At 36.3% G+C, this 21,292-nt stretch overlaps 4 protein-coding genes across 4 annotated transcripts; all 4 read left to right on the forward strand.

Annotated features, from left to right (window-relative positions):
- LOC109830160 (pentatricopeptide repeat-containing protein At3g26540-like) lies at positions 3,348–5,330 on the forward strand. Its single transcript, XM_020397337.1, has 2 exons — positions 3,348–3,441; positions 3,505–5,330. The coding sequence occupies exons 1-2, from the start codon at positions 3,348–3,350 to the stop codon at positions 5,328–5,330; spliced, it is 1,920 nt and encodes a 639-aa protein (XP_020252926.1).
- On the forward strand, positions 5,331–8,326 carry LOC109830168 (pentatricopeptide repeat-containing protein At3g26540-like). The gene is made up of 3 exons (XM_020397345.1): positions 5,331–5,357; positions 5,619–5,709; positions 5,796–8,326. The coding sequence occupies exons 1-3, from the start codon at positions 5,331–5,333 to the stop codon at positions 7,922–7,924; spliced, it is 2,247 nt and encodes a 748-aa protein (XP_020252934.1). The 3' UTR covers positions 7,925–8,326.
- LOC109848611 (uncharacterized WD repeat-containing protein C2A9.03-like) lies at positions 9,753–17,281 on the forward strand. Its single transcript, XM_020418211.1, has 10 exons — positions 9,753–9,963; positions 11,487–11,689; positions 11,897–12,064; positions 12,164–12,250; positions 12,829–12,963; positions 13,126–13,236; positions 14,473–14,564; positions 14,633–14,738; positions 15,338–15,424; positions 16,643–17,281. Exons 2-10 carry the CDS (start codon positions 11,585–11,587, stop codon positions 17,054–17,056), a joined length of 1,305 nt encoding a protein of 434 aa, XP_020273800.1. The 5' UTR covers positions 9,753–9,963; positions 11,487–11,584; the 3' UTR covers positions 17,057–17,281.
- On the forward strand, positions 17,987–18,616 carry LOC109848617 (photosystem I reaction center subunit V, chloroplastic). The gene is given in 2 exon segments (XM_020418223.1): positions 17,987–18,164; positions 18,166–18,616. Coding segments are annotated over 2 exon segments (390 nt in total). The 5' UTR covers positions 17,987–18,087; the 3' UTR covers positions 18,479–18,616.

The raw sequence follows: 21,292 nt of genomic DNA on the forward strand, positions 1-21,292 counted from the left end.
TAAACTCTTTCTATTTTCTTATCTTAACTTTCTAAAATTCATACTCTCTAAGAGCACAAGTTCGAGAAAAACTTTCTATGGTCAATATCACCCTTTACTATTTTGAATATTTCATTTAAATCATAATCTATCCTAATCATAATTATATCATATCCTAATCCAATGCGCATTACCTACAGCTCAACAATTTAAAAAAAACAAGGTTAACAAAATACTTAAACCATCTGTATGTATTAATTTGCTAAGGTAAAGAACTAACATGCTATATTATATGAAGTATTACAAAATAACCCAATTTTTTTTAAATTGCACAAAATATTAAAACTTTAAAATTACACAAAACATCCTGGCATTTCATAACTTAAAACAATAAAAATTGCACAAAATATTAAAACTTTAAAATTACACAAAACATCCTGGCATTTCATAACTTAAAACAATAAACATGAAATTTGAAAATTAACACCAGAAATTACACAAAACATCCTGGCATTTCATAACTTAAAACAATAAACATGAAATTTGAAAATTAACACCAACCTTTAAAAAATTTAAAATCTGCAAATAACACCTTCTGTGAGACCCCAACTTTAGTCCCACATTGGGTGTTTAGAGTGAAATTGTATGGCTTAAATAGGTAAGCCCATGACTCTAAGTGTAACATCGGCCAGTCGATTTTGGCAGTTGATTGAGCCAAATAACGCGTTACACTCAGTGGGTCATACGGCTTGCACGCACCAAATGGCCCGCGAGCCTAGAGCTAATACCCTTAACATTTTAAAAATTATAGAAACACCCTAAAAAATTTAGATAATAAAAAACACCCTGAAATTCTAAAATTTTAAAACTTACAAACAATAAAGATGAATTCAAGAGATTACCATGGCACCTAAAATTTTAAAATTTGTAAAAAATAACATTAAAGTTATAGAAATTGTAAAAGCTCATTCAAAAGGTGCAAATCACAAAAAATCCCGAAATTTCAAAATTTATAACCAATACATATCAAATCTAAAAACTATCACCAGACCGTTGAGAATTTGAATTTTACAAAAAACAATTAAAAGTTTTAACAATTGTAAAAAACACCATCAAAATTTTAGAGTTGCAAGAAATATCTTGCCATTCAAAAACTTACCACCAACACATAAAACATAAAAATTACAAGCACCTAACTTAAAATTTAAAATTTTTATAAAACACTCTCAAAGTTTTAAAATTTATAAAACACACCCTCAAAATTTTAAAATCACAAAAAGACTAAAATTTTAAAAACTTAGGAAAAAGTAGTAGTTTGATATTTTTTCATTAAGATATGTAAATTTATCTTCTAATTTAAGATTTACTATCACTTTTAGCATCTAAATGCAGACTAATTTCATCAAAAAAGATAAAGGTGGAGAAACATCAGTGTCGGCTCAATAAAAAATAAAATGGAAGGAATGAAAGACACTAATTTCTGAATATTTTATAGTATAGTTTATTTTTTGAGTAAATTAGGAATTTTTAGAAGGGATTTTCATGAACTTTTTAAGTACTTTTATATGCTTATGTGGATGCTTTTATCATTTAAAAGTATACATTTATGATTTTTAAAGTAAATTAGGAATACTTTTATATGCTTATGTGGATTTTCATGAGCTTTTTGAGTTAGCATTAATCTTTAATTTATGATTTTTTAAAGCCTATCAAAGATTAGGAACAAACTACATATTCTCTTTTGTGTTGTTTTAACACACTTTTTAACCAATCATCTTGTCTTATTGGATTTAATTATTATTTTTTTTGTAACGTTATTTTTTCAAGTGTTTTTTACTTTTGCAATACTATACGTTCTCAGGTCACGCTTGGTTTCATGGCGGTCCAAATAACGTGGTTATTTAAATTGTCTTCGGATTACATTTATTTCCTATCAATTCAATTTTCAATATGAAAATTTAAATAGGGTGTAGCTCACTTAAACGTATATTAAAGAAAATAAATAATCATAATGCTAAAATTTAGAGATATAAGCGAGCAAAGACAGTTAAAGTGAACTCTAGGAACAAATTTAAGTAAGAAAATAAACAAAAAATACTTAATCATGACATTTAACTACGTGCATTGCACGTGCACAGAACCTAGTATGACTAAGAACAAGGGCAGCAATCTCCTAGTAATGCGCTCTTGTTAGAGTGCTCTCAAGCATGGGGCCCACTTAGGAACTTCCTACTAGTTGAAATATTCCAACAAACTCTCAATTAGGAGCTTAAATATTATTTAAAAAATCCATTCTTCTACCTCTAACATTTTATAAATATATTTTAAAACAATAAACCTAATAAAAAATATTTTTTTAGTGGGCCCTCACCCCTTAGGAGCTTCCAAGTGCTCCACAAATTTGTGGAGCTCTATGGTGGACCCCACCGCTAACTAGGACTTAGGAGCCTTCTTGGGAGCTTGTTGGAACATGTTAGGAGCCTCCTTAGTCACTTGCTCCAAATGTTCCAGAGTGGATCCCATTACATTAGGTCTAAGAATAATTAAGTGCAAAATATAACCAACAGCAGTTTAATAATTACTCCGAGTCTCTTTTCGCTGGCGTGTGGGATCGAACCTATTGCGGTCTCCTCTCTTACAGCCGCTCTCGGACATAGACGTATCTTGAGCCTAATAAAGAGAGGATCTTCTCTAGCGTGCATCTCGATTTGTTTGAGGTTAATGCGTATCCGTATGTCATACGAGCGGATTCTCTGTGCTACTCGGTTTAAGTTTGTTTTCAATTTTCTGTGCTCGGTCAAAAATACTACACCTTCCAAAACCATACGCTTCCATAGTTTTCGTTTTTCTGAATTGCTTTTACTTCATAGATAGATGCCATGTCTACATGAACTTTTTGGGGTTTTTTTTTCCCGGAATTAGTCGGTTAAATCTTTAATATTTTGAAATTAGTCCCTAAAATCGTTGGGATTGCTGCCCATTCTTATATGTTCTGTCAAATCAAAAGTAGCCCCTAAAATCATTGAAATAGCCACCATGTATATCTCCATTTTTGGTTGAGAGAGAGAGAGGATGAGGTCGCGGAGCGAAACACCAGCTGCATCTCCAATTCTTATAAGTTCTCTCAAAATCAGTCTTTTAATCCAATAAAATTTCTTTTAGGTCCTCCCAATCCTTGTAAGTTGTTCCAAGTTAACTCCTCCGACCAGGAGTAACAAGAGCAAGATATTAAAGGACGGGAACCTAATAGCAGGTTAAATTATTTGAGGGAGTAATTTCAAACTATTAAAGGTTTAAGGGACTAATATCTAAAAAGACCCAATCCTCAAACCCCTGAAGCCAAGACGCAAAATATCAAATCCCAGCTTATGGCGGTCCCAATCCTTGTAAGTTGTTCCAAGTTAACTCCTCCGACCAGGAGTAACAAGAGCAAGATATTAAAGGACGGGAACCTAATAGCAGGTTAAATTATTTGAGGGAGTAATTTCAAACTATTAAAGGTTTAAGGGACTAATATCTAAAAAGACCCAATCCTCAAACCCCTGAAGCCAAGACGCAAAATATCAAATCCCAGCTTATGGCGGTCCTCCCCCAAATCCCTAATCGAGGCTCGCCGAATTGAGTCCCACATCGTATCAACCTCAAACCTCTCACCCCCAATTTTCCTCCTCAACCGGGTAATCGAGACTTACTCGAATCTCGGCAGTCTTAAAGACGCTCAAGAACTGTTCGATGAAATGCCAGATAGAAACACGGGTTCGTATAACGCCATTATCACGGGCTATGCACGTGAGGGGAAGAATCCGGAGCGTGCCCTTTATTTTTTTTCGAGAATGAACTCTTTGGGTTTTGGATACACAGGTGTCACTTTCGCGTCGGTTTTGAGGGCTTGTAGCGATGTTTTGGATTTGGGTCTCGCTAGACAAGTGCATGGGATGATCGAGAAGTTAGGGTTTTGTGGTAATTTTATTCTTGAAACGGCGTTGGTTGATGTTTATGGGAAATGTGCGGTAATTGGGGATGCGAGGAGAATGTTTGATTTGATTTCAGAGCCTAATGAGGTTACATGGAATGTTATTGTTAGACGATATCTTGAGATGGAAAAAATGGAGGAAGCTATTTGTATGTTTTTTAGAATGGTGAGTGAAGGTTTTACTCCGATTAACCATACAGTGATGAGTGCACTCAAGGCTTGTTCGAGTGTTATTGCCCTTGATGAAGGGCGTCGAGTACATGGGGTTGTTGTTAAAATTGGTTATAAAGAGGATAACATTGTTGAGAATTGTCTTATGGAGATGTACTTGAAATGTGGTGTTGTAGAAGATGCTTTTAAGGTTTTTGAGGATTGTGGTTCGAAATGTATTTTCTCATGGACCATGATGATCAATGGCCATGCTTCTTGTGGAGACATGGACATGGCTTCTATGCTTTTCAATGAGATGCCAGAGAAAAATGTGGTTTCTTGGAATACTATGTTGACAGGTTTCGTTAAGTTGTCTCGATGGGAAAAGGGATTGGATTTCTTCTATCGGATGCGAAGGGAAACAAAAGAAATGGATGAAATTACTCTTGGTTTGGTACTGACTATTTCTTCAGGGCTATTAGATCTCGGTCTAGGGAAACAAGTTCATGGATTTGCTTATAGGCATAGCCTCATTTCAAATATGTTCTTCTGCAATTCCTTGCTTGATATGTATACAAAATGTGGGAATTTGAGAAGTTCTGAGCTTTGGTTTGTCCAAATGGACAATCTTAGAGATAGGGTCTCTTGGAATTCTTTGCTATCGGGTTATGCTCGTAATGGCAGGAGCGAAGAGGCCTTGAATACTTTTCGTTTGATGCTATGGGAGACAAACCCCAATGAGAAAACTCTTAGTGCAGTATTGGTGGCTTGTGCAAATGTCTTTGCTCTTGAATTTGGGAAGCAAATACATGCATACATGTTTAGAAATGGTTTTGAGGATGTTGTGACTCGAGGAGTATTGGTTGACATGTACTCTAAATGCAATTTGATAGACTATGCAATCAAAGTATTTGATTGCGATAGCTCAAGGGACACTGTGCTGTGGAATTCAATGATTTTAGGGTGTGCTTACAATGGACGAGGTGAGCATGGTCTCAAACTCTTCGAGACAATGAAGGAGGATGGAATTAAACCTGATAATATCACTTTCACTGGTGTTTTACTTTCTTGTATCAGTGAAGGGTATGTTAACCTGGGTCAGAGTTATTTTGCTTCAATGGTTTCAGAATTTGGGATTATTCCTCGAATTGAGCATTATGCGTGTATGACCAAAACCATACGCTTCCATAGTTTTCGTTTTTCTGAATTGCTTTTACTTCATAGATAGATGCCATGTCTACATGAACTTTTTGGGGTTTTTTTTTCCCGGAATTAGTCGGTTAAATCTTTAATATTTTGAAATTAGTCCCTAAAATCGTTGGGATTGCTGCCCATTCTTATATGTTCTGTCAAATCAAAAGTAGCCCCTAAAATCATTGAAATAGCCACCATGTATATCTCCATTTTTGGTTGAGAGAGAGAGAGGATGAGGTCGCGGAGCGAAACACCAGCTGCATCTCCAATTCTTATAAGTTCTCTCAAAATCAGTCTTTTAATCCAATAAAATTTCTTTTAGGTCCTCCCAATCCTTGTAAGTTGTTCCAAGTTAACTCCTCCGACCAGGAGTAACAAGAGCAAGATATTAAAGGACGGGAACCTAATAGCAGGTTAAATTATTTGAGGGAGTAATTTCAAACTATTAAAGGTTTAAGGGACTAATATCTAAAAAGACCCAATCCTCAAACCCCTGAAGCCAAGACGCAAAATATCAAATCCCAGCTTAACCGCCTAATTCAAAACTCATCCCGCCCGAAACCTTCTCAAACCTCGCCGGAAACCTCCATCCTCGCCGCAATCGCCGCCAACAACCTCTCCCAATCCATCTCCATCCTCAAATCCTCGACCTCGCCGTTCTCCGCTTCAACCTACACTCGCCTCCTCAACCTCTTAAACTCCTCCTCCCCCAAATCCCTAATCGAGGCTCGCCGAATTGAGTCCCACATCGTATCAACCTCAAACCTCTCACCCCCAATTTTCCTCCTCAACCGGGTAATCGAGACTTACTCGAATCTCGGCAGTCTTAAAGACGCTCAAGAACTGTTCGATGAAATGCCAGATAGAAACACGGGTTCGTATAACGCCATTATCACGGGCTATGCACGTGAGGGGAAGAATCCGGAGCGTGCCCTTTATTTTTTTTCGAGAATGAACTCTTTGGGTTTTGGATACACAGGTGTCACTTTCGCGTCGGTTTTGAGGGCTTGTAGCGATGTTTTGGATTTGGGTCTCGCTAGACAAGTGCATGGGATGATCGAGAAGTTAGGGTTTTGTGGTAATTTTATTCTTGAAACGGCGTTGGTTGATGTTTATGGGAAATGTGCGGTAATTGGGGATGCGAGGAGAATGTTTGATTTGATTTCAGAGCCTAATGAGGTTACATGGAATGTTATTGTTAGACGATATCTTGAGATGGAAAAAATGGAGGAAGCTATTTGTATGTTTTTTAGAATGGTGAGTGAAGGTTTTACTCCGATTAACCATACAGTGATGAGTGCACTCAAGGCTTGTTCGAGTGTTATTGCCCTTGATGAAGGGCGTCGAGTACATGGGGTTGTTGTTAAAATTGGTTATAAAGAGGATAACATTGTTGAGAATTGTCTTATGGAGATGTACTTGAAATGTGGTGTTGTAGAAGATGCTTTTAAGGTTTTTGAGGATTGTGGTTCGAAATGTATTTTCTCATGGACCATGATGATCAATGGCCATGCTTCTTGTGGAGACATGGACATGGCTTCTATGCTTTTCAATGAGATGCCAGAGAAAAATGTGGTTTCTTGGAATACTATGTTGACAGGTTTCGTTAAGTTGTCTCGATGGGAAAAGGGATTGGATTTCTTCTATCGGATGCGAAGGGAAACAAAAGAAATGGATGAAATTACTCTTGGTTTGGTACTGACTATTTCTTCAGGGCTATTAGATCTCGGTCTAGGGAAACAAGTTCATGGATTTGCTTATAGGCATAGCCTCATTTCAAATATGTTCTTCTGCAATTCCTTGCTTGATATGTATACAAAATGTGGGAATTTGAGAAGTTCTGAGCTTTGGTTTGTCCAAATGGACAATCTTAGAGATAGGGTCTCTTGGAATTCTTTGCTATCGGGTTATGCTCGTAATGGCAGGAGCGAAGAGGCCTTGAATACTTTTCGTTTGATGCTATGGGAGACAAACCCCAATGAGAAAACTCTTAGTGCAGTATTGGTGGCTTGTGCAAATGTCTTTGCTCTTGAATTTGGGAAGCAAATACATGCATACATGTTTAGAAATGGTTTTGAGGATGTTGTGACTCGAGGAGTATTGGTTGACATGTACTCTAAATGCAATTTGATAGACTATGCAATCAAAGTATTTGATTGCGATAGCTCAAGGGACACTGTGCTGTGGAATTCAATGATTTTAGGGTGTGCTTACAATGGACGAGGTGAGCATGGTCTCAAACTCTTCGAGACAATGAAGGAGGATGGAATTAAACCTGATAATATCACTTTCACTGGTGTTTTACTTTCTTGTATCAGTGAAGGGTATGTTAACCTGGGTCAGAGTTATTTTGCTTCAATGGTTTCAGAATTTGGGATTATTCCTCGAATTGAGCATTATGCGTGTATGATTGAGCTTTTAGGTAAGCATGGGTTCATGGTTGACCTAGAAGATTTCGTTGATAAAATGCCATTTGAGCCTACACTGCAAATGTGGGTGAGAATCTTTGATTGTTGTAGAGAATTTGGGAATGACAGGTTGGGTGAAAGGGCTGCAAGATGTATTAATGAGTCGAATCCAACGGTTCCAGTTAGATTCGAACTTCTCTCAGGAACTGGAAATGAATGAAACTAATCACTTTTACCATGTATCTTGGTGACGATTATGGCACCGAAGATTTCAAAGAGCAGAGACGCTGGAATTAGAAATGCCTTTCTGAAGTATATATGCTCACCATGAAATATCATAAACAGATGAAGACAATGTTGCAGTCTCTCCGACGATTGTTGAAGACGAGTTCTTGATTATGGTGGAGGGCAATGTTACCTGCAGATTTGTTGGTAATTGCCTCATCACCTAATGGCAGAGAGGAATATATTATATACCAGTACATGAGATACTGAAGAAGCTGATACGAACATTCGAAAGGATAAATCATAATTATGTTTGATCGGTTGCAGATGAATTACTTAATGATACTGCTGTCAACAATGGGGTGAATCGAATTCAAAAGATTGCTCTATAATGATATCACTGGTTGCAGGACAATACATCATGCTGAAACCTCATAAAGATAGTACGAGATAAGTTTTCTCGTTTCAAGAAGATGGTATAGCTTCTGTGCCGTTCACTGCAGTTTTTCTGCAATTTACTGTATTATTATATATACGGAAATTTACTTTAATTTAAAAACTGTAGTTTTCACCGTAGAATGTTGCTTTGGCTGTTACAGATTATATTGACTTTATTTAATATTTTACAGTGGTTTAACGTAGACAATGGACCATCGATTACATTATCCTTCCTCTCATAGGTGAGTTATGTAGGATTTCTTTTCTCACACTCGGTTATAAAAAAACCGTATAAGCCTTTATCACCCCCTTAACTATTTTACTAGCATTTTTGCCTTTGGCTTCATGTTTTACGGAGGATAAAATTATGGCTGAAGCCTGGATTCATAGAGCAGTATAATATTTTTTAATCTATTTAGAAATTTATGAACGACAAGATTCAAACTTGGATTGCTCTAATGTGAATCGAGGGTTATAATTTTATAATCTAATTACTATGAATTAAAGGGTGTAAATTTGCAATGCTATGCACATACGTGTATTTGCAACCAAAAAAATATCACAAACTTGAATGAATGCACGTGGATTGGGACCTACTTCGGAGCAAAACCGCTGAGATATTTCTCATGCATTGCCAAAACCCCCCTTGAAGTTCTCGATATTTGCATAACTACTTCTGCAGAATTTGACTTTGATAGCAGCGATTCAATCACCTCCTTTTTTTTCTTTATAACAACAAGAAATATTTTATAAGGTGGAAATAATCCTTGTGTCATGAACCCTTTGAAATCATATAATTAGAGAAAGATTTTATTATAATTTTCACCCAAAACTCAACAGAAGACGGAAAATACTAAATAGCTTGAAGGTAATTATACATTAGACCACAAAAGTTGTGTGCAAATCGTATGAAAGTTTAATGTAAAATTTTCTAACTAGCATTTACAGCATTAGGAGAAAAGGAAAAAAGAAAAGAAGAAAAGAAGAAAATTCTATTTACACAACTCGAGTATCCAATGACAGTTTAACCCCAAATTACCGTGTTCCGAAACTATAGCAAAATCCTAATGTTGAACTACATAATCGAAAATAATTTATTATGTATGATTTGAAAATAATTCATTATGTATCCGCTTGAAGTATAGGATATAACGAAGCTAACATCTCCTCTGTCCAACCTCTATAATAACCATCAACAGTTTGAGGCTTTGAGCCAGTCTAGCCATAGAAAAACAGATTCATTATGCTATTTTGGTTTTACGAACGAATGAATTTGGAAGTAGGTTTAAAAATTAAATTGAGTAAACCTTTGGGTTTATAAATAAAAAACCCTATTTTAGGACAGAGCATCAGCGTTATCCTAATTGATAGATAGCCTGTCGTTTTCTCACCGTATTTGGCGGTCGTCTACGCTTAGAAAGGGTAAGGGAAAAAAAAAAGCGAAAACAAAATACCGAATCATTTCCTCTTTTCTCTCTCTCTCGCTCAATCCCTAGAATTACCCCCCAAAAAAGCTACGATTTTTATTGCTTCGTCTCCAATTCCTGTTTGATCCTGATCGCGATCAACGCCGGAACGCCTCGAATCGTTTATCAGGTTAGAAATTGTGAACAAATCTAGTTTGCATGTGTTTAGCTTGGAATTTTTGGACAATTTTCTGTTTAGATTTGAAATTATAGGTTTTGAACTTCATTGTTGAAGTTCTTGTGGCTATCTTAATTTTATCATTGTGTCATTAGTTTGATTTGATCCAGTAAAATTTTGGGTCTTTGTTGTTATTTTATTGGGGTAAATTTGTTTTTTTTAAGTATCTAAATATGCATCACAACTCAAGAAATTACACATGATGAAAATATCCATTAGGGTTGCTAGAAAAGTAATTCCTTGGACAATTTTTCTAGAAATATACCGTCTCCTATAATTTGACACTAAGCAGAACAACACTCGTACATCATATTAGAAATCATATCATTGACCCTTATAAGGTGTTGAATCGCTTCTCTTGTCAAGGTCTAAAATTTAGAAAGAACAGTTACTTCATAATTTGTCCAATTTCAATATGTCAGGTACTTGACCAACAGAGCACTTGTTGGCTAATGTCATACCCAAAAGGAAATAAATAGCACGGCCGAGTTTCCATGTGAAAATACATATTAAAGGTCGGACTTGAAAATACATATTAAAGGTCGGACTTTGGAGGTATGCCAGGGCATGGTCGTTTACTTCTAATTTTTGAATGAATGAAAGTTTCGAAACGAGAGAATGTGTGGGATAAATTGAGAGACACGGACACTATTTGTCCCATGATTGTACGATCACCATCCTTTTAGTATGACAACATCGTTTAACCAGAATAGACAACTGACTCGGAATAGCATGTTACTTTGATTCAGAAACCTATATTAGCCTTTTTCGTCATCTAATCCTTTTCTGTGCTATGTTTCTTCTTCTCATCCTCCTTCCTCTTTATGTATATTCTATCTCTCTTTCTCTAATGTAATTAATTGATTGGGCATCTTGTCCTTATTACTAAAAAAGGTACTTTATACTTGATATTATCCTATTTGTATTTCCCTCTCACGGTGAACATATACTGAGATCACTTGAATGTTGCATTAGATATCGATATTTGATTAAAGTGAACCTGTTATGTGGTTAACGAAAGAATTCTAAAAAAGAAATTTGTTTGATCTTTATAATGATCCCTTTTCTGCACTAAATAACTCGTGCTTGAAAACAGACTTTCAATTTATGTGTACCAGACACACTTCATAGTGTGTTAGAATGATATTTTGAATTATTTTCTGGAACTTAGTTTCAGATGCAGATGTTCCAGGAGTTAAATTAACAAATGGATTCTGGCCATGCTATTTCTTGTTGCATGCTTGTTCATATATTTTGGATAGTTTAATCCTACACAATTTGGAAAAAAATATCCCCCCCCCCTGTACGTATATCCTATATTTTTTTGTTTCAGTAAATAGATGTACAATAGTGCTAGTTTATTTGTAAAAAGAGATGCAAACAGATTTAAATTTTAATTTGATGTACATTGTCCAGTGTTAATTAGCAATCATTGTATTCGACTATAATAGTTTTAACACATCTTGACTTTGCAGTTTTGGTATGCTTAGCTGTTGTTGGATATGGCAGAGGCATAAATATTAAATTTTCAACGCGAACCTGTCTCAGCATCAAAGAGGCCAATTTTAATGAAATGGAAGATGATTATGAAATGGGTGCCGTCGAAGATTACCTGGATGAAGAATTTCTTGAGGGAAGAATAGGGCATTCGGAATCTGATGATGAATATGATCGATCTGTATGCCAATTTCAATTCTTGCTTTCTTAATGCAAATTTACGATCAACTTAATTCAGGGACTCAAGATGTGATGGATAGCTCTTGTGATTTTATAATGTTATTGGCTGTATTATATTCATCTCTATTGCTCGGGATAACTTTCTTTCCTCTGAAGTCCTATTCTGAGATAGTGTGTATACTCAAGAACATTTGTTAACTTCATGCAGCATGACAATGCGTCAGATACGTCATCTCTACAAGCTAGGAAAGGAAAGGATATCCAAGGAATAGCTTGGGATAGGTTGAACATTACGAGGGAAAAGTATAGGCAGACTAGATTAGAGCAGTACAAAAATTATGAGAACATACGCAATTCTGGAGAAGCATCAGAAAAGGCATAGTTGTGCTGACAGATTTAATACATTATATCACATTTTAATCATCATTTTGCTTCTTCTTTTTTCTTTTCCTGACTTGCATATCCTTTTATGTAGGAATGCCAACCCACGGAAAAAGGGGGTATGTTCTATGAATTCCAGCGCAACACAAGATCGGTGAAATCAACTATTCTTCACTTTCAGGTCAGCTAAAGGTTTCATTTTTAGGTTTCAGAAATCAGATTCTTGTTGTATTTGTACAGTGGTATTAGTTAGTCTATCTACTTGTTGAACTATGTATTCTTTTTGCTAACTTTTTTTTTTTTGGTGGAAATGGTGAAGCGTATTCTTTGCACTTCATTAATAAGAGGTCAGTGGGAGAAAGAATAAGGACCAAGATATTTTTTGGGGATAGGTTTATTAATCAAACAGCATTAACTACATAGAATTAGGTGAAGCTTGTTTAACATAAGATACTGCTAGCTAGTACATTAAATAATTCTTCAGGATTTTTTATTTATTATGGAAACTAGATATTCGTCACATTTTCTTTGGACTAGGTTCTTAAAGTATCTTTGTACCAAATATATGTAGCTAGCATTTAATGGAATGTCTTCTGTTTTCTTAACAATCATCATATTTTTTTTACATGTGAGGTTACTCTCTGAATTTTGTTATTGTTCTGATTTGCTTGCATTGCGTTCCCAAATAGTTGTATAATTGTATTGTTTTCTCTGTTGTTTATATGAGGAATTGATGGGTCGTTTCTTCTGTGTTTGCAGCTGAGAAATTTGGTCTGGGCTACATCAAAGCATGATGTTTTCCTCATTTCACATTATTCTATCATGCATTGGTCAGCATTAACTAGTAAAGAATTTGAAGTGATGAACGTATCAGGGCACGTGGCACCATCTGAGGTGTGTGCAGTTACCCTTTGAGAAAGCTGCTATAGTCTTTTCCTTCCATTTATGCTCTTTTTTCCCTTCCTTTTTTGTTGCTCTGATCAGTTATCAATCTTGAACAATGGTTTTCAGTTCATTGTTGTATTATGCTTACATCATTTCTCCCTGCTTCTGCAGAAACACCCAGGAAGCTTGCTAGAAGGCTTTAGTCATACTCAAGTTAGTACATTGGCAGTGAAGGATAAATTGCTTGTAGCTGGGGGATTTCAAGGAGAGCTCATTTGTAAAGTAATTATGTTTCTTTTCATTTGGATTATCTGTTTGCACTAGTAAAATTTGTTAGCAGAAATATGCAACAGCTGTTTATAAATGGGATGAGTACTTTCCCTCCATAACATAGTTATTTGCTTCCTCTGGCCAGCATGTCCTTTTTTTTTCTTTTTTCTTTTAGGATGGTTGTTGCTGTGTGGCAAGCGACACCGCTTACTCTTCTACAATCGTACTTGTACATCCTGAGTGCTAAATTTCAAGAATAAAGTTTGTAAAACATGTATCAAATGTGGACTTGTTCACTGCTTGTGTGCTTTTATGCATGTATAGCTGGAGAAATACCGATAGTAAATTCAGTAGTGGAATATGTCAAAACATGCTATCAAAATGGCATCCATAGCATCCCAATGATCCCATTTCTGACTATGAAGTAGCTAGTTCATGATGTTTTGAGAAGAAAGTGTGAGATGGTTTGAGAGGATCAGACTTGTCGAAGAAATTTAATTAGAAGTGGAAAAGTTATACCCTCTTCTTCATATGTGCTTTTTCTAGATATAACACTCCTGGGTATGCAAGTGTCTTTAACCTGCTGCATCAATCAGGTCTTTCATTTAAACCTGTAGTATTGTTCCGTACATAATTTTTGTTTAAGAACCAGTTCATTCTTACTTTTGAGTTATTAAGATACTGATATGCATCTTACCTCTGAAGATATTCTTACCTCAATTTTAGAAGTAATCTCTAGACTGAACTAAACATAATTGCTTCTTCATGTGCATCATTGCTTTTAGATTTAGGCTTCTTTTATCAAGCCATATTAGTAACTGGGGTGATGTCTATTTTTATATTTGTTGATTACATGTGTCATGCTATGTGAACTTGTGGACATTTATTTGCTTGATCAGCTCTTTTTTCAATAAGATACTGACTTTTCAAACATGAATACAACTTTTAGAAGGTTTCAGAAGTCAATAACATTTGTTTTCTAGTTTAGTGGGTCATATTGTTGGTGCCAACCTTATTTTGTAAAACCTTACAAGTAAAGCTCCTAATAAAGCTCAAAAAATAAGCTGGTAATTTCAACTTATTATTTTCCTACTTGTAAGGGGAAAATAAGTGAATTTTACCAAACATGAACTTGACCCTTACAAGGAAAAACACACTTGTAAGTTCAAGTAAGCCTTAAACATGTTCGAACTATCTAGAATTGATGAATTATATGTTAGTAATGTTTTAATTTTTTTTCTTATACAGTACATGGATCAGAAGGGAATAAGTTATTGTTGCCGAACAACACACGATGATAATGCAATCACTAATGCCATTGAGATTTATGACAGTGACAGGTAATTGTCTTTTTCTTGGCTTTGTGTTTATGGTACTTCAGTGGCTGACCCTACTTGAAATTACCCAGTGGTCCTGTGCACTTCCTGGCTTCAAATAATGATTGCGGTGTTCGTGATTTTGACATGGAAAAGTTTCAATTTGTCAAGCATTTTCGGTTTAGTTGGCCAGTGAATGTAAGCTATCCATGTTTTATCTCTTATCTTGTAAGCCTTATATTTTATTATGACTGCATGGAGCTGGAAATAAATTTGAATACATTATTAAAAAAAATTATCTATAGAAAGGCCAAGAAGTTTACTTGCTTTCTCCATGACATCAATAAAAGTAAAAATGAAAGTAAAAGGCTAGACTACTTTAATTTAACTTATTTGGTACTCCTCGGTCCTGTACCTGTTTGCATGCATGTGCGTATGCATATGTTCTAGGTTAATTCACAACTTCAACTATGAATTTTTAATTCAGGAACTCTTACCACGTGTTTCAGATCAAAGCTTTTTAGATTGGTTCAATCACTTGATTCTATCATCATCCCTGCATTGATATTCGCGAATAACTATCATCGCATGCAATTTTTTCCAACCTGATTAGAATATCATAGAAGGAAGGTATATAAATAAGATGAAAAGGCTCAAGTTCATATCCGTTTATGTATTAGGAAAATATCAATGCAAGCCATAGCTTGAAGCACATGTTATTTATGTGTGAGAAAACAAGTTAAGATATTGATGAGTTTTACAATTCTTGTTTTTGTTTTTTTCTTCTGTAATTGCAGCATACATCACTTAGTCCTGATAAGAAGCTTCTTGTCGTTGTGGGGGATAACCCTGAGGGACTTCTAGTTGACGCGCATACTGGAAAGGTACTGGCAAATTTGGTATTTAAGTGTTGTGTATGGTTATTTGGAGATACTGAGTATTATGCGCCATGCACGCACACACATGGAGAATTGGGTATGAAGTGACAGCTCATTTTGTTAAATGAACTATGAAGAGATGAGTTGGTGGTGGGGTGCATGTGTTTGTTAGTAGCTTATTTTATTGAATGAGCCACCAACTATTATCTATTGTCCCCTATGTTAGCCGGGTACTTCTATCATGAAGTTGTATCCATACTCCACACGTATTGACGTACCCGTACCTAAATTTCATGGACACTCATTGGATATATGCATATGCTTATTATATATGTACTCAATTAGATGTTCATATTCATTTCTTGAACTCGTTAGACATGGGTGGGATTCATTTTAACTCATACCCAAGTACAAAACTATGATTTTAAAGGGTCATTTTTGTGTCAAGTTAAAAATGAGCAGTTTCCAATTTATAATAATCAACATAATAAAATAAACTTATAATGTATTACAAATTTTAGTTCTAATTACACATGAAGTGAAAAACAATAATGATCTCATATAAATTATTAATTTCAAAATATATATCCATATATATGTAGTCGTGTCCCTATACCTTGTATTTTACAAATTTGTCATGTCTTGTACCCGTACCCGTACATGTTTCCATGCAACTTAGGTTATCCTTGTATACAGAAAAATGAGTATGAGATAACAATTTATTGCTAAATGAGCCACTAAGAGATAGATTAGTGTGTAGGTTTACTATGCTAGTCATATCATTGCAGATGGACATCACTGCTGCTATCACTTTGCAGCTTGTTTTGCTAAATGAGCTGTCAGATTATGAGGGTGTTTGGGGAGCTTATTTTAAAAACTTTTAACCATGGTCTTTGAGTTTTATGAGAAAATTTTATAAAAATTGTATGGGTGAAAAAGTCATTTGCTTGGTCACACCTAGCCTATTTATGTGAGCTTATAAGCTACATTTTCATACTTTGGGAAATCTCAACTTTTTAAAGTAGAACTTAAAAGCTATATCATCTGGGATGCTACCCAACAGGCATGTATGGAAAAACTAGCTTAAATGCTACTTTGATATAAAAAATAAAAAATAAAAGTACGCTTGCAAACATCCTTCATATATAGGGGTCAGATGTTTCTTGGTAGTTTTTGATAATTATCCCCGAAAGATCGATTTCTCACTCTTTCTTCTTTCTTAAGACCGTCCAAGAAATGCACGGTCACAAGGACTTCTCCTTTGCTTCCGCTTGGCATCCTGACGGTCAAATGTTTGCAACCGGCAATCAAGACAAGACCTGCCGACTTTGGGATGTTCGGAACCTCTCCAAATCTCTTGCAGTACTCAGGGGGAATATCGGCGCAATAAGATCAGTCCGCTTCAGTTCTGATGGCCGGTTCATGTGCATGGCTGAGCCTGCTGACTTTGTTCACATCTTTGATGTTGGAAGTGGATACACTAAAAGGCAGGAGCTTGATTTCTTTGGTGAGATCTCAGGCATGGCTTTTAGCCCTGATACAGAGGCTCTTTTTGTGGGCATATGGGATAGAACTTATGGTAGTCTCCTCCAGTATACCCGATCTCGGACTTATACTTATCTTGACTCTCTACTTTGATGTAGAAAGTTAGTGTTTGGTTCTGAAATGGGCCAGAGTCGGTAATACAACTGTTTCTTTTGGTTAATAAAGGGGAGATCTTCTCTTAGTGTATAGTGACGTACATTCAGCTGTGGTGTTGTACAAGACGAGGATGTTTTCCTGTTGTAACTTTAGTTCTGTAAAGAACCATGACTTTTTAGCATAAAAACTTTTTTCTGCCAGGTGTTCGTGACGTTTTGAATTTGTCAGGCCTTTGGGCTTTTGTCCAGTTTGTGCCTTGTCTTTGTGCAAATGGGAGGGTGGGACCAATATAAGTTTCTTTGAATTTACTCTGTCAAGGTCTCTGCTTTGTGTTGGCGTAATTGTTAGTATGGCCGAGGATTCTGATCGTTGCAATTCGGTATTTCTTAGTCGAGGAGGTAGCAGTTCCTTTTGAGTTCGAGTCCAAAGGCGTCGGAAATGAATGTGTGTAAAATTTGAGGTCATTCCGAGTCCAATTAGGTATTTTCTTCTTGTTACCTTCAAACCCTCGTGAATCCAAGTCCAGAAGGTTGCCATGTTTGGCCAAGTCTACAGTGCCATAGTACATCGATGCGTACATATATACATGTCGATCTATTACGCTACTTTCTATACTCAGTAAGCACACTTCGATAGCTGTAACATTTTTTCGGAAGCTTTGTGCACCGAGCTGTCTTTTTTATTTATATACATACAACCTTTTTTCCCCCCCAAGAGAAAGAGTTATTTCATCATTGGAGTTGGTAAGTTATCTATGTAATGCCTTTTAGCACAACAATATCTTGAACAAGATTTAGATTTCATTTACATGGATGGCGTTGGCTTTCCTTCATTTTGTGGCCACAATATCTCTTATCCTAAAAACCCTCAACCAATCAACTCCTCCCAAGTCACCACTCCAAATCTATCCCCTCACTCCCCTCTCCATTCCCCTCCTCACAATTCTCTCCCCCCTCTATAAGCTCACACTCTCTTCTTCACAAAAACAAATACCACCCTCCCTCCACAAGCTAAGCAAAAAGCTCATAATGGCCTCATCAGCCCTCTTCACAACCCCAACCATCCAAAAGCCCACCCACAACCTCACCCCCTCCTCCCACTCCTTCGACAGTCCAGGCCGAGCTGAGCCCACCCCTAGTCATCAGCCTCAGCACGGGCCTTTCGCTCTTCTTGGGCCGTTTCGTGTTCTTCAACTTCCAGAGGGAGAATGTGGCCAAGCAAGTGCCTGAGCAAAACGGGCAGACCCATTTCGAGGCAGGCGATGAACGGGCCAAGGAGTATGTGGGCCTCCTGAAGTCCAATGACCCGGTTGGGTTCAATATCGTGGATGTTCTGGCATGGGGGTCCATCGGGCACATTGTTGCTTACTATATCTTGGCTACTTCGAGCAACGGTTATGATCCTAAGTTCTTTGGTTGAGGATTTTGGGCTTTTGGTTGTGGGCTTTGATAGTTTGTTGGTGTGGTGTATAGGATCGCGGTGATGATGTATGGGATTTTGGTTTATCAATCAAATGTTAGTTTACCGTGCTTTAGTTTTCCTGTTTATGCTTTTTCACGCCTATTTGTTTCCCTGATTTATATTTGTTTTTGTACTTTTTGCACCGTGAATGCAAAGTTTCGTAGCAGCATAAATAAATATAGAGGCGATGACCTGTACTGTAGTTTTAATAAGAATTGCTGTCAAGAGAATGATACGACGAGCTTGGATGCCCAAAATGAACCGCAACATCTAACGGTGTATATATATATATATATATATAATATATTATGTTATTATTATATATATAATCTCTATGATATATATAGTATATATATTATTATATAATATCACTAATATTCCACACTTATATATAATATATTGCAGATTAATGTTGGTATCCTTGTCATAGGAGGGCGATTGTTCCATCCTATGAACGCCTTAATTCTAAAATACATGATGCAGCGACATTATTGGGGAATAGAGTACTCGTACGTTTTCATGACTTCGATAATAGATAAACTAGTCACTATTCGTAAGAATAACCTTCCACAGTCGCACACAACCACCTCATGGTGTGGCGCTTACAAATGCCACATCAAGTTTGGGGTGAGGAGCACAACCTGAATTCGTTGTCTGTTCGCTGGAACGCATAAGCACTTGATAAACTCCCCACTCGTTGATCGCTAATTTTTAACGGTTTGAATGAATTATGTTTATAGGACACCTTTTCAACTATCGTTCGGCTCAATGGAGGGTAAACAATAGCGGAGACTGGTATTCACCCCACCAAAACTTGGTTGTTGGGGTTTTAAAATATGTACGATTAAGTTAACGGAGCGTAATTTTTTTTTTCAATCCATAATGTCGCTCAATCATGTGATTTTACGAGGCGTCAAAGGAAGGAAATCCGCTCCTATGAAAGAACCCATTAATCTCTCTCTCCTCTCTCTCTCCTTCTATATATATATATATATAAGTATAACTTTACTAATATATATATATAGTATATATAAATATATATATCGGCGACGGTTAGAACGCCGGCGGCGGTGGTGGAGATGATGAACAGTAATTTGCGGCGGTGAGGGCGCGTGCGTTTGGGAAGATGAGAACGAAGGTACGGGCGCTTTTGGGAAAAAAATGATAGATTTTTGCATCTAAGTCCTTTGTCGTTATTTTAAATACAAATTAATTGCTGAATCATGTTAGTTAGTAATAATTGCTAAATGTTGATAATCAATTTTTAAAGTTGACCGGTGTGGCACGTAGGGATTTCCTACGCTTCTCAGCTACCTCCCGTTTTCTGCATATATATATGAGATTAATGGTATCCTTGTATAGGAGGGGATTTCCTCCTTGACGCTCTAAAATCACATGATTGAGCGACATTATGATGATCCCTCCGTGAACTTGATCTACATATTCTAAAAACCAACACACCAAGTTTGGGGTGAACCCGTCGTCCGTTTTGACCCTTCAATCCACTCGGTTATCAATGTTTAACGCGTTTGAATATAGAACTTTTCACATGCCTCGAGGAGGCAACGACGACGGATTCACCCCAAACTTGCGTGTGTTGGGTCGTTTTTAGATATGTTAGATCAAGTTTCAACGAGCGGATTCTTTACATAACTTCCCTCTTAGAGATCCACTTTTATGCCTTCTTTTGTATTCGATGGTCTATACCCTGCTAATAATGCAATCATTAAGCTTCTTGTTTGCAACATGGTGTATGCTAGTTGTGTTTGCACTCTGATTGGTATCTGTAATATTTTTCCAGGTTATCTTTATAACTACCAGACAAAGGAGTTTTATGATCTTAGCTATGATCATGAATCAACAGGCCCTTCCCGTTTTGGCGGTGATGCACGCTTTTCTTTTTCATTTGTGTTTACAAACTTTCACTGACCATAATTTGTGTTAGAAAAGTTATATCCATCTCTTAAGTTGATTTGGTTGGACCAAAGATTTTGGCTAAAGAACTTAGTTCTTTTTGCAACAATTTAACTGAGGAAGCAGTTACTATACGACATTAAGCTTATGTGCATATATAAACACTATTATGTTGTATTCAATCAGGACATGATCATGATACTTCCATCAAATTTCTATTTTATTGGTATTTCAATTTTATGGAATTGTTTAATCACACGGCATCTTATTGTTGTCGTGGTTTAAGGTTGGTACGATATTTCAGCAGTAATGTCTGAGTCACTGATAAAATAATCTGAAAGAATTATTACTTTTTACTATTAGAGATGACTGAAATAAACAAGAAGCTTTATTATAACTTTTTACTATTAGATTTTGTCAAGATTGATGCCTTGTAATCTAAATTCAAAATCAGAAAACTAACATTTTATAAAGTGCATGTAAATTTAGACTGCAACGTTGGACTTGCTGCTATCAGTAGTCTGCAGCAGATAATTATTTGTTACTCATATAGTGTCCACAGAAAGATATTTGTCCAACAAGCTAAGCTTTGCCGTACAAGTGCTCCATATGTAGTTTATCGTATGGATGTAAGATAGGAAACACAATCTCGCATGCTTAGGTTCACAGGTTTGCGTAACTTGTTCTGCTTACTCACTCTGTGTTCTTGTGGATGACAGCTTATTTTGATACCTGGTTACTTTCTTTCATCTATCTGACTTGGTTCCTTGCTCTGATTGCTTGCAGTGCAGCTACAACACCATGCTCGCCATCACCTTCCTACATTCCAGTTAATCTTTGTTCATGTAATTGAATCGT

This window comes from Asparagus officinalis, chromosome 1 (assembly GCF_001876935.1).
Source record: "Asparagus officinalis chromosome 1, Aspof.V1, whole genome shotgun sequence".
Taxonomy (NCBI): Eukaryota; Viridiplantae; Streptophyta; class Magnoliopsida; order Asparagales; family Asparagaceae; genus Asparagus; species Asparagus officinalis.

What these genes read in the sequence shown, in the direction of transcription:
- LOC109830160 (XM_020397337.1), top strand. Translation starts at nt 3,348, where the DNA reads ATGGCGGTCCCAATCCTTGTAAGTTGTTCCAAGTTAACTCCTCCGACC. An exon ending in GGACGGGAACCTAATAGCAG is followed by an intron (nt 3,442 to 3,504) that starts GTTAAATTATTT and finishes ATATCTAAAAAG; the next exon opens with ACCCAATCCTCAAACCCCTG.
- LOC109830168 (XM_020397345.1), top strand. Translation starts at nt 5,331, where the DNA reads ATGCCATGTCTACATGAACTTTTTGGG. An exon ending in GTCTACATGAACTTTTTGGG is followed by an intron (nt 5,358 to 5,618) that starts GTTTTTTTTTCC and finishes AATTTCTTTTAG; the next exon opens with GTCCTCCCAATCCTTGTAAG. An exon ending in GGACGGGAACCTAATAGCAG is followed by an intron (nt 5,710 to 5,795) that starts GTTAAATTATTT and finishes AAACCCCTGAAG; the next exon opens with CCAAGACGCAAAATATCAAA.
- LOC109848611 (XM_020418211.1), top strand. Translation starts at nt 11,585, where the DNA reads ATGGAAGATGATTATGAAATGGGTGCCGTCGAAGATTACCTGGATGAA. An exon ending in CTGGAGAAGCATCAGAAAAG is followed by an intron (nt 12,065 to 12,163) that starts GCATAGTTGTGC and finishes CCTTTTATGTAG; the next exon opens with GAATGCCAACCCACGGAAAA. An exon ending in GGTTTAGTTGGCCAGTGAAT is followed by an intron (nt 14,739 to 15,337) that starts GTAAGCTATCCA and finishes CTGTAATTGCAG; the next exon opens with CATACATCACTTAGTCCTGA.